Source organism: Mastigoproctus giganteus, chromosome 8 (genome assembly GCF_048544385.1).
Source record: "Mastigoproctus giganteus isolate SK-2022 chromosome 8, ASM4854438v1, whole genome shotgun sequence".
NCBI lineage: Eukaryota > Metazoa > Arthropoda > Arachnida > Uropygi > Thelyphonidae > Mastigoproctus > Mastigoproctus giganteus.
In genome coordinates, this window is record NC_143582.1 from 76,262,703 (window position 1) to 76,275,824 (window position 13,122).

Below are 13,122 nucleotides of genomic sequence, written 5' to 3' on the forward strand. Positions count from 1 at the left end.
GACGTGAAGACGTCCACTGCTAAACTGAAAAGAAAAATCAGTGAAGCTCTTCGACTGCCGCTAGGGACAGAAGCGTAGCCCGAGTACCTGTTGCTATTTCAAATCAGGTACAAGGAAGCAGATACTGTCCAATCAAAAGTTATCGTGCAGGTCAGCGTTCTGCCAACACGTAAGCTGAAGAGCCTGAGTGAACGTGAGTGTTGAGCAGACCAACCTGTTTGAGCGAGGCGCAGTGACAGTAGGTGAACTCCGTCGGCAGTGAAGTGACTTACCACAGCCACCCGCTGCATCAGGCTAGGAGTAGGCGTTCTGTTGATCGGGTTCCCAAAGAGTTCAGAATGGGTTTTCGGGAGATGAAGACGATGCGAAAACGGCCAAGTTTCTGTCCCAGGTAGTGAAGACGTTGACGATGAACAGAAGGTCACTTTCATTATTGGTTGGACTCCTCGCAGTTGTTGGGACAGCTACCGGTAGGTGGAGTTTTGTACTGTAGGAATTTTAATGACTGGCATGTGTGAAATAGAAATACACGCACCACTATTGGATTCGGGATTATTCATCAACGTTCCTACATTCGGTTATTCGTCTTTCAAAATAATATTTTTTAAGTTTGTAATTCCCAATTAATACAACGAAAAAACAAAGCGGCAACAGGAAACTGAGTGGATGATATGCTGTCGGGATCATGGATGACAAGAGCTGCTGACTGAATTACTTTCCCTTTCCATCAAGAATCAGGGTCCTAAGTAGGATTCTCCCACCCCCAAATATTCCCGACTGCTTTTTCTAAATATCCAGAGGAGTTTCAGCTGTTATATTGTTGATGTTGGGTTCAAAACTAAATGATAGCGTTCATTATTTTTGGGATTGCGTTGTGTGATGTGGTATTTGACTGTAATAAAACAAATGAGGTCGTAAACTTCTGTGGCCCGTACATACAGAGTATAAACAGAAATTTATTTAAGGTACTAGTATATGTGTATAGAAAGACAGACCAGATCAAGGCCCAAGACACTACTCATCTCGGGTACGTTGTTAAGAATGTTAAGTCGATAGAATACATAAAAAGTAATTGATGTTCAGGAGAAAGTTTGCATTTACTCATTTACTTTATACATGTACAGTATATACTTTTTAGATGTTATAAAAATACTGTGCTTATGCACATATGAACAGTTAATATCATACATCGTAGATAGTTATCAGTGTAATTTGTTTCTCTACAATAAACAAATTACAGTACATTGATTACACAAATGGATGCATAAAATTTTTTCTGTAGATAAATTAGTGGTTGAAAAGCACAATTTTCTAAAATTTCTTCTGTATTGCTAAATCAATTATCGACTACAAAACAAATGAAGTACAAGGCTATCTATACGTAGACATGTTTTACCCTCCTCCGTGGGGAAAGATATTAAAATAATAATAATAATAATAATAACCTACAAGGAACTCCAGAAAGTCGCAATCCTGAACACCCGTAGGATTGTCAGAGTTCCTCGACCAACAGTAACATCAGACATAACAACAGCCACCCTGTGTACTTGGTAGCAATACCCGTCACGAGGTGGACCCCCAATCAGGGAGAAATAATATAAGAGCAGCAATAATAATAATAATAATAATAATAACGAATCCTCTCATCTTTATTGTAAGTAGTGTTGCAGTCCATTTCCACAAAGACAAGTCAGTAAAAGCAAATCCTCAAATCGATTTCCTTGCCTTTCGGAGTAAAAATATATGCCTAAGATGAATATTGTATAATTTTCTTAAAAGTTTGAAGAGGATTTTCGGAGAGAGGTATTTGAACATCGCACTTCGATCAATGGATTTCTTAGAATACATACATACACTGTTCTGGATATGCGCATGTTTATTTATTTGAATTTAAACAGAATTAAATTGTTAAATTGACATAAAAAAATCATCTTTCCTTTCATGTATGGAACAGAAGAAGCTCAAACTGTTTCCTAGTTCTTCTGAATATCACATCTTTCCATGAACTCTAAATGTCAGTCTAATCACCATTCCCCTCCCCCTCTCTCCTTTCGGTTATTGATTTCAGAAGTATTCAGAGCATGTCTCTTAAACATCAAGTAGGTTCTGTCACTGAGTAAAACATGAACATATTTTGAAAATACACAAACTGTGATAATAATACTAGGTGTAAGTCGCAGTTCGTTGAATTAAAAGCATTCTGAAAGATTAAAGAAACCGCGCAATCGGGATTTCTAAAGAAATCCCGATTGCGCGGTTTCCATATGGACACTTGTCCCTAGGTTTTGGAATTTTAAACGTAATAACATACATAAACTGATTTATCCTATTATATATGTAAATTGTTGTGTTATAAATAATTTTGTAATGTAATCGCTATGCATGTTTGATTGTTATGTATAAACCTGTGATTAGTGATCTAATGTACTGTGAACTCCACTAGCATTTTGCTGTCCTGTGGTGAGACCACCTGTCTCTAATTTGAATCAAGTAAATACCGTACGTATATTGGTTTCTTTATGTAGGGGGTTGAGTTGCTTGCTTTTTCTTCCTTCTTTAACCCCCTCCCCTCAAACCTACTTTTGAAGGTCGTGATACATCGGCTTTCACCCAACGTTAGCTCCCTGCCCTTTCATTACTTGTCAATTTATTTTATTAACCATTCTCACCACAAGCACTATATTTAATATTTTGCTGGTTTTGGGCCTTTCTTGAATATAAAATTAAGAGCGGCCACCTGCCGTGCACTGAATTTAGTTTATACGTCACACAGAGTGGTGTTCAATCTTTCAGAACGTGTTTCGAACTTTCCTTTTGTGTGTAGTGATGGAAAATGTCTTTCTCCCCCCCCCCCATAAGAAACTATTTTAACGGTTGGTCCAGAAATATATATTTTAGCGTGAGTTATTCTTTTATAGTACAAATAATATAAACACATGTTAAATTAAAGACAATCTTATTATTCATTTTAACTCCTGTAACTTCTGTTATGTGAAACCCTTGCATGCATTCTGTATTATCCAGTACCCCGATTTGTTTCGGAATTGGCCCACAGCGAGAGAGAGAGAGAAGCGACAGATTTTAAATATTAACAGCTATTTCCCTCCAACGCGGCAGTTGCTGATTCAGGAAGGGTAAGCATTCTCCTTTCTCCTTCCTACCAGAGGCTGAGTAAATGGAACAAATACTGTATTTTATATGGTCTTGTATGTTATATAAATGCTGGTTAAAAATTCGAGTGTAATTTTCAATTATTGTTAATCATATATATCATCATTAACTTTGATCAAAATGACTATCACCCTCCTCAGAAATACAGTGTGTTTCAAAAGTGATGTTCAATAATTTAAAGGTGAAGTGTAGACTACAATATGCAAAAAAAGCCTAATAAAGATGGTCCTTAAGTTTTTTTTGATTTGGTAGTTGTTGGCGCATCGGCTTCTATGGCCATATTGCACCTCCCAAGGTTTTTGCAGTACTTTGATCCAAGCCCGAGGCGCGAATCGAACCCGCGACCTTGGGTTGCCGGGCAGGTACTTTACCCACTCGGCTAGCCCGGTCGGCGGTCCTTAAGTGAATCGTTTTCGAGATATTGCACATTTCTAGTTGGGATACTTGTTTCTTACTTGTCACTTACTTGTTTCTTTAGGTTAGGTTATGCTCATTCTCTCCCTTTCCCCTCTCTCAATGCTCTGAGGCGTAGCAGGCATACTAATACTCGTCAGAGGATAGTCAACATGGAAAGAGTTTACAGCAACAAAGAGTATGCGGACATGCACTTCATGTATGGTAAAGCCAACGGCAGTGCACTCGAGGCTGCACGTTTGTACCAAGAAACATTTCCCTGCCGAAGGCAGCCCAACAGGCGCACATTCATCAGAGTACATCAACGCCTTAGAGAACTGGGCGCTTCACACATGGAGTACGAGCAGGGAGGTCCAGAAGCATAACACCTGACGTTGAGGGAAAGGGTATTAGAAAGAACATCCTGTAACATGTAACATCTGTAAAATACTGTGGTGTTGAAATCAAAAATTAAAACTGTATTATCTTATGTTTAATAAAACCACCTTTAGCAAAGGATTCGCAGCATTTTGCTAAACTAGTGTTCCCATAGTCAGTGGCGGATCTTAACAGAAAATGTGCATTATCTTGAAAGCGGTTCATTTATTGCCCGATGTCACTGGGACTTTTTTTGCTTATTGTAGTTTTTTTGTACTTTTCACCTTTAAATTATTGACCATCATTTTTGAAACACCCTGCATATTTATCTTTATACGTGCCTTCTATCCCTCCCCCCCTTTAAAAAATAATCTAGAACTGTCCCTACATAATGGCTACGTTTTGGAGATGGTTTCTTACTAGTTTATTCAGGATTCACAAAGAATATATGTTCAGCTTTCAAATATCACTTCAGGGAAATGAGAGTTCACTGATGAGACATTTTGAACTTACAGAAAATTTTTAAAATTAGAAGACGAAGAATTTTATAAAAATACAAAATGAAAACAGGTTGTGAAATTAGAGAGGAAAAGAAATGTGGATGAAGTTATTAATCTGAATAGTTTTTATATTTAACTACTTCTGGCGTTATAACCCAGGGTAGATCGTAGCGTTCTGGACGATGTTCCACCAATAAATCCTCCCAAAATTCAAACCTCTCCAACTTATTCTCATGGTCTTTAAGTCCTTTTCTACGTCATCCGTCCATATTTTTCCTGGTCTTCCTCTCTCTCTGTAGGTTTCTATTTCATTATACTCTTAGTTGTTCAGCTATCATCCATTCTCATAACATGTCCCAATCTGATTTGTGAAGAGCCAGAGACTTGCCTGGCTCTTCACAAATCAGATGATGTCCACACCCTGAATAAGATGGTCAAGTTCATGGTTCATTCTGATCTCCAGAATCCTCAACATCTTGTACAGCCCAAAAACGTTTAGTAAAATTCTACGCTAGAACACTCTCAACAACTGTTTATCTTTACTCAATGTCTACTTCACAACCATATGTCAAAACTGGTCTAATGAGGCTTTTGCATACTCTTAATTTTAAATGTCTGTTCAGTACACTGGACTTCAATAGTTTTTCGTGTACATAGAAACATCTGTTTCCACTCAGGATACGGGACTTAATTTCATTAGTAATCGAGTTGGACTGATTTATATGTGAACCTAGTTCTTAATTTTTCAAGGTTATCTGCTGTTCTCCGGACTTAAATATATATATATATATATATATATATATATATATATATATATTTCCATTCCACATACAATGGTAGTTAAATTTGTGTTTAACTACCAACGTATAATTATTTCTCTTCAATACTTTTTGTTATACAGCATCAGCCAAAAAAAAAAAAAAAAAAAACACCTTCCCATTTTCACCTATCCATCCCCTCCAATAGGTTGTCTAGTTCTTGAATTTATTTAAGCTACCCACTTTCACGACATCAGACGGAAGTTTGTTCCTGCAATCAACTACACGGTGGCTAAAGGCCAACTTCCGCATATCCATCCAGCAACCACCTTCCTCATATGGATGGTTGCTGGACGGATAACCTGAGCAAGAGGAAGAATCCCATCAGCATTGAGCTTGCTCAATCCGTTCAAAGCCTTAAGCACCTTAATCACATTGCCTCTCAATGCATAGTCTCCAGACTCTGCAATTTGCAGAAATGAAGCCTCTCTTGGTAAGAGCATCCTCTTTGTTCCCCTCACCAATCGCACAGCCCTTCTCTATACCTCTTCCAGCAGCTCTACATCCTTCCTAAAATGAATCCTCCAGACTTGTATGCAGTACTCGAAATATGGCTAAGTTGTAATTATTCCGTGCGTTATAATGTACATTTGGAAAATCAAAGTAAAATATTTCATTAACTTGACGGAATGATGCGCAAAGTGCATACTGTTATTATTCCCAATCATAATTTTAATTCTCAAAATACACCGCTATGCTAACTGAGGCCAATCTCGAGTACATTAGCTTCTGCTATTCATTAAATAATAGAGCCTAATAGAAGATTATATGAGATGCATAAACTACAGATTAATTAAAAATCGCTTTTTGGATATCTCACTTTTGCCAGACGTTATCAACAAACGGTACAAGTAGACAACACACGAAAACCAATAAACTGACAAGTGCAATCTGGACCTGTCTTCAGATTAAGTTCAGCTGTAGTACGTACGTGTAGGTTGCTCCGTCAACCTAGCTTTACCGTGAGCTACATCTGTTTCAGTGGGTTTCTTTGGGAAGCGGAGGGGAGAAGAATTTAAATGTTTATACTCATATGGCCACTTGGAATCAGAAGAGCTGTTTTGCTCCCTATTATTTTTGAAAAACAGATGGCATTCTGGTTAGTATAGGGACGGACTGGCCAACTGGACTAGCGACCACGGTGTCGGTTACAGATGAGTGTAATACCAGCCCAAAGCATGGTTATGGACCGTGCTTTGAGCTGCTTCTGGTTTGTAATACACGGTTTCCGTTGACATTGCTATCACTTCATGAGGTGATTTCTGGTATCATTCTGAGTGAAAAATATAATACAATGTAAAAATATATTATGTCTGATTCTCAACAGCTACAGAGATGATTATTTTTAATGTAGCATGTTTCCAAATTCAGGCATCAATGTTTCTGCAAGCCAATATATGAGTAGCATATGCATACTGAACAGGGCAGTCAGATCGTTGTTTCGTATCAGAAGTAAATGTGAAAATGCCGTTTTCTAGTAAAAATATGCTGATAAGTACTTTTGACTATGGGCAGGGCCGATCCTGGAGTTCAGAGGATCCAGTTGCGAGAATTTATTCTGGGAGAAAGGACAGCAAGGAAGAGTTCTCCTTGCTTTGATGGAAGGGAAGCGCCATTTATTGGATTTCCGGCCCTTTTCAGCCCGGAGGCTGCCGTAGCCTAGTGGTCAGGCGAGCGGGTGCATAAGTACACGTGCCTTGAGTAACCGGCGTTCAAGCCCGTAACTACTGAATACGGTGCTGTTTCTTGTATTCTGTCTATCTTGTGAACTCCTCTGACCGTTTGGTCGTCCCGGAGTATAAACAGAAAATTTATTTATTTAATTTATTTCATTTACTGTATTCCCTAATGACCGGACTTGTGCATATGGATATGGACATAATATAAATATTGCAACAGTAACGCCAATGTTATCGTTGAGGAATATTGGCGACGAATTCCACGGCGAAAAATTCCAAACTGACAAGCATTCATAATGTTCACCAAGTTCTGCTAGAAAATGGCTCATTCTAGAGTGTGTCGCTGACACATTCTGGAATGAGCCATTCGAACGTTCAATACGAAAGAGACGTGGAGGAAAACATTAATGGAATGTCAGAGCGGGGCTCTTCAGTTAATTCAGAAATTGGTAAGCAGTTAGAATTTGGCAGCTGGTTAGTTGCACATTCCTGTCTGCATCACGTTTGCCACGAAATCAACAACACCAGAAACCCCTATTTATGGACTAGAAATCCATACGGAACAATGGAAAGTAACTTCCAAAATAGTTTCTCTATGAAGGTACAGTGCCCTTAATCACCATCTGCTTGATCGAATATCTGACATGTGATAAACACGCCGGGCTATTGCAAAATGAGCCGCTGGTCCTCTTAGCGAATGTTACTCAGCAAGTACGATTACACACACATATATATGTACTATCAACGTGAAGAAGCATCACGCATTATATGAATGGACAATTTCCTCACCAATTGATCACCGCGTTCGCTGGATCTCACCCCTTAGAATGCTACGTATGGGTCAGATGAAAAACCATGGTGTATGAATGCAAGGTGGATGCAAAAGATGAACTACTTTAGTGGATTTTTTTTTTTTTTTTTTTTTACGGCATAGGACATGTTAATAACGCTGCATTTTTGGCTCATTTGACTGCGTTCCGTAATCAAATGAGCCAGACTTTCATTCGAGCTGACAACGGACATTTACAATTACTGCAAGTAAGCGCCGGCCACAAACATGTTCAACCGGTCCAGTCGAACAGGGCCCCGCGCTCAAATGGTCTAAATAATAATATCATCCACGTCTTTTCTATATTTCTATCAACGAGCCTACCGTCGTTTTAATGTCTAATTACCCGCATTATCGTCACTGCAAGAGCTGCAAAATTTGAAAAAATAAAAAAAACAACTATTACAAAAATACCCCATATAAGTTTTGCACAGGACCCCAGGGTCCCACAAGTAATTCTTGAACAGTGCCCCACAAATTTTGGGGCTGGTTCTACTGTAAGTAATTACAACTTACTGGAACGATTACTCTAAGTTAAACTACGTAAACTGTGCAATGCAGTTATTTTCCTTATAAATACTTGGAAAATTAAATGCACTAGGCATAATCCTTATGGGTTTTATAATATCGGTGTAAATACACCATAGTTAACCCATAGATTTGAGCTACGATTGTAGCGTAGAAGGCATCGTTTTAATTGTACCTCATAATGTGGTTATTTGAAGTAATTCAATAGTAGCTCTCTTGTTGTGAAGGCAACCACATTATGAGATACAATTAAAACGATGCCTTCTACGCTACAATCGTAGCTCAAATGTATGGGTTAACTATGGTGTATTTACACCGATATTATATAGTTACTTATAAATACTGTATATATATTTTTAATACCACCCTCCAAGTCAAACTACATTTCAAATACCCATAGCTTAAACATCGGATCCATGTTGGCGCAACATTTTTATGACAAAGTCGGGGTGGATATATGCGCTTCTGCCGACTGCAACTATCCATCCTTGTGCGCGAGGTTAGGGGGCCCTTTTAGTACCCGAAACGGACCGGATAATGTGTTCTAGCATTATCTTAGCGGGGAGTGCAGAGAGAGAGAGAGAGAGAGAGGATTTCTTTATGCTCTACCCCAGTGATTTCTAAACATGAGTTACTCAAGTCATAAAAGAGTGATTTCCATTGAAGGCAACAATTTTTCTTAAACTCTAGGCATACATGAAGGAGGTCATTGTATACAAAGTTCTGGGACACAGTTTTGAAACCTGTGAAGTTTACTCACTAAATGACATTCACAGTGTTGGGCTTACAACCAACTGCTGAACACACACACTCTACTGCAGACGTAATATACAATGCCGCAATATGGTCTAAATCGCTGATGCACCTAAAAATCAGCAACGACGTGTTTCCATTTTGCGTGGTTAATTAACGTTTACATTTTTCCTGGAAGCATTTTCTGGACTTGTTTTCATAAAGTTTGAAAGATGGAGTTTCACCATATTATCAAATGAAGGTGCGACCTAGGCAGGTAGTCGACATTTTGTGTATATCTTGTCCATCATCTTGATTTTATCCTTTTTTTTTTTTTTTTTCTTATTGTGTGGGGCACTTTATCGTTTTTATGTTATTAAATGGAAAATTCACTACTTTTTTTTTTCATATATTTTAAAGGAATATTTATTGTTTTTTCCCCTAACCCTCTGTTTTCTATGAAACATTACTTTTCGATAATACTGACTTTTTTTATACCAAAATAATACCCAAAATGTGGATCCAGTAAGTGATGCCATCTTCACCCTGAGAAAAGCGCCTGTGTTCCTTGATGCCAACATCAATATTTATCAACAGTAATCGTTCACACTAAGTTAAAAAACAGTAATGCACGTGTACAATAAACACTGGTAAATAATGGATCATTTGCAGACCCTCTGGAAACCCCTTCATGGGTATCTGCAAGAAGGTAGATTCTCTGCTCATTATGTGCTCCACGAATCAGTAGCATAAACAAACAAACAAAAAAAAGTCTTAATTCTGAAAAGTAAGAGGCCAAGAGACCTTCTGTTTGCCATTTCCGGAAACCGAAAAATATAAGGGATGATATTTCTCATTATGGTCATTACTAATTCTAAGAGTTCCGCCGAGCACAGTTTGAAAATTACTATCATGTCGTGTTTTTTTTTTTTTTTCGGTTTTTTTTTTGTTTTTTTTTTTTAATCTCTTCTATCGTGTGTTAGCTTGTTCAGGTTTCACTGAACGGCAACTGTTAACAGCGCTCTACGAATATGTTATTCTTCAGTGTGAAATCGTTAGAAAATAATGTAAATTTGCACAAATATTTTTACACACAATAAATTCGAGTTACTCATATCATCTCCTTACCTATCATCCAGTTTTTCCCTCTAAGCGGTTCTTTACTTATTCTAGGCTACAGACCATATTTTCTTCCTACATATGGCCTTGGAAAGTTGAGACTACACCTAGGAGTAAAAATACAGTTCTTAGCCGGAGTAGCTATTTCAAGTTTTTTTATTATTATTATTATTATTTATTTTTGTTTCTTTATAGCGTGTGCTCGCGCACACGTGTAATGTATAGGCAAACAGAAAGGCATTTCACGTTGCACTTCGTTGTAGCAGTAATGAGAGCACGCGTGCACAATGAAGCTTTCACCAACAAGGTGAAAGGAACAAGCGCACGCGATTCAGAGAGACAGGCTTACGTGCCCAGCGAAATGCCTGCAGAGAATAGGTACGGGTCACGTAAATTTCCTGTTTTTTTTTTAATAATTTGTTTCTGCTAAACAGTTGACACCCCCATGGAATGTCTCTGATATCAAATCTTTTGAAAGCATTTACGAAATGTTAATTTCTTTTTTCTCGAACATGCTCATATTTGAATCGGGGGTTCAAAGATGATTTACAGAAAGAGCATAAAGAACAGCGGAAGTGTAGGAATTGTGCACCGATCAGATTGACTGATTCCCTAAAAAACTGATTCACTAATGATACTTTCAAAGATGTTTCGCATCAACGAATCATTCACTTTTATTTTTAAACAAAAACATAATCCATTAGGAGGATACTTTCAAAATATACTTAATTTTCATTTTTCTGTATTTAATAGTTCCTTACTTAGGTATAAATAGTGCCTAGTGCGCAAAATTTCAGTAAATTTTAATCCAATCTTTTGAGTCTCCTTAAGCGAAAAATTAGGCCAGTATTAACAGTATTTCAGGTTTCTTACCTCTTTAACATGTGCACCCTGTAGGAAAAGTTAACTTGGAGGTAATGGGGTAAACGTTATGGAAAACAAGGTGAAAAACAATGCACAAACCAGTGTTGAACTTTTTCCCGAACAGGTTTTACAAACACAATAGTTATGCATAGAAAACAAGTGAATCAATTGAGAAACTGCCATAATTTAATTAATGCTGATTCGTGTATGATATAAACCTAATGACTAGGACCAGATACATGTATATATAAATGGAAACTCGATCGAGCCAACGTATATGTGTAAAAACGTCAGTCTTTTGGAGTAAAACTTTATGAGATAAAAAAAAATCACAATAATATTAAAGGCTTAGTACTCATTTGAAAGGAACATGTAAAAAAAAAAAAAAAAACAGGAAGACAGCTCTGCAAGGATTTATTAAACGATCAAGCAGCATTTGCAACATCCGATACTTACGTGATATATTCCTTTAAAATTCCTATTTCAAATATGGATTTACTTGATAGTTTACAGGTAAAATACTAGCTAAGGAGCTCTCCGTGTTTGGAGGGGTTCGATTCCCGTTTATAACTAGAGTAATTTCTAAAGTCCTTTCATTCGAGGATGCGGTAATTAGCCGATCTCAGGCAGAGGGAGCAGGATGTTAACCCGTTGGTCGTTCCGGGTTTTTCAGCCAGCGCAACATCAAAAATTTCTCATAAACAAAGAGACAGCACATAACGCAATATTAGTCGCTGATGCGCCTTAAAAAACCCAACAATTAGCTAAGTGACCCAATTTTGCATGGGTTTATTTATGCAGTAATGATTTTCCGAAACGTTCAAAATTTTATTTGTGAGAAATATTTACTAGATCATGTGATAGAGGGCTCCTTCTGCTCTGGAAGTCATTAAAACTAACATGCAGATGCACACACCTTTTAGTTCCTCAGTATGCATGTATGCAAAGTTTCAGGTCTGTTCGTTTTGTAGTCTAGGAGCTGATACATGCCCATGAACAAGTTTTTATTTTATACGCACATACACAGGGTGAGTATAAAATAATTTCTCATGGTGAATTTTAATTTCATAAACAAATATTTAAGTACTCCATGGAAATATAAGGTATTGCAAAATCTGTCTCGGGCACAGTGCCGCCTTAACTATTTAGGCAAACGGGCTCTAGCCTTTTAGGGCGCTTTCGTCTCTTGCTTTTTTTTTTTTTTAAATCTATATTTAGTAAAATGAATATTTAACCTTCCTCGCTAAAATGTGTATTTCACCGAAGAGCGGACGCATTATGTTACTGTCTCAGAATTAAAATTTCTTAAGGCAGCCCTGGCATAGTATCTATGTCCTAAACTCGAGTTTAATGTGGACATCATAGTTTTCAGTTAAACTAATCGAAAAATAAAAGTACTTATGGAGTTATTAAAATGCTCTGGATCAGTACTGAAAACCTGTAAAAGGTTTTCAGTACTGATCCAGAGCATTTTAAAACCTGTTCTAGTTCTAATTCTGGGGGGTTTATAAAAGCGGTCTTTCAAGAAGACCATAACTGGAAGTGGCAAGGAATTAAATCGAGGCTTCGCGGAGGCCATTTAATTTCAAAACTCCGGGGATAATTACAACATTTTTGAATGCATTCTTCAAAAGACTAATTATATGATGAGGCGAAGCGCCATCTTTCTGGAACAAGATTCTCTTAAAAGACTCCTCGTTCACCTCACTTAGGCTAAACCACCCCCGATGTCAACCTCGCATATCATTCGCCAGTTACTGTAATGGCTCTGGGTATCTTATCCCATAAACTTCTTAATCAAAGAAATATGGAACCACTCAAAAACAACGATGTAAGGTTATAACAAACTGACTTTTTCATCACGTGGAGGATTTCGAAGTAAGCGGGGAATTGTCCTTTGTCCTTTGTCCAAATGAAACAATTGTGGGTGTTTACAATGCCATGGAAGTAGAAATGGGCATTAAACAACACCTTAGCTAGCCATCCAGATTTTCATATCATCTTGAGAGACAAATGTTAGGAATATCTAATCTACTCAGATGATAATTCGGAATTATTGATCGCCCTTCCATATGTCTTGTGTATCCAGGCGCGAACCATATAGCTGGCAC

The 13,122-nt window shown here is 37.7% G+C and overlaps 1 protein-coding gene across 3 annotated transcripts in view; it reads left to right on the plus strand.

Moving 5' to 3' along the window:
• Positions 1-210: 210 nt before the first annotated feature.
• Positions 211-13,122, plus strand: part of LOC150081648 (tyrosine kinase receptor Cad96Ca-like) — a 181,925-nt gene continuing 169,013 nt past the window's right edge. For all 3 annotated transcript variants that reach the window (XM_090379510.1, XM_090379512.1, XM_090379513.1), the window contains exon 1: positions 211-470. In XM_090379510.1, coding sequence (XP_090235636.1) covers positions 410-470 — 61 coding nt within the window. In that variant the 5' untranslated portion in view covers positions 211-409. The remainder of the gene's footprint in view (positions 471-13,122) is intronic.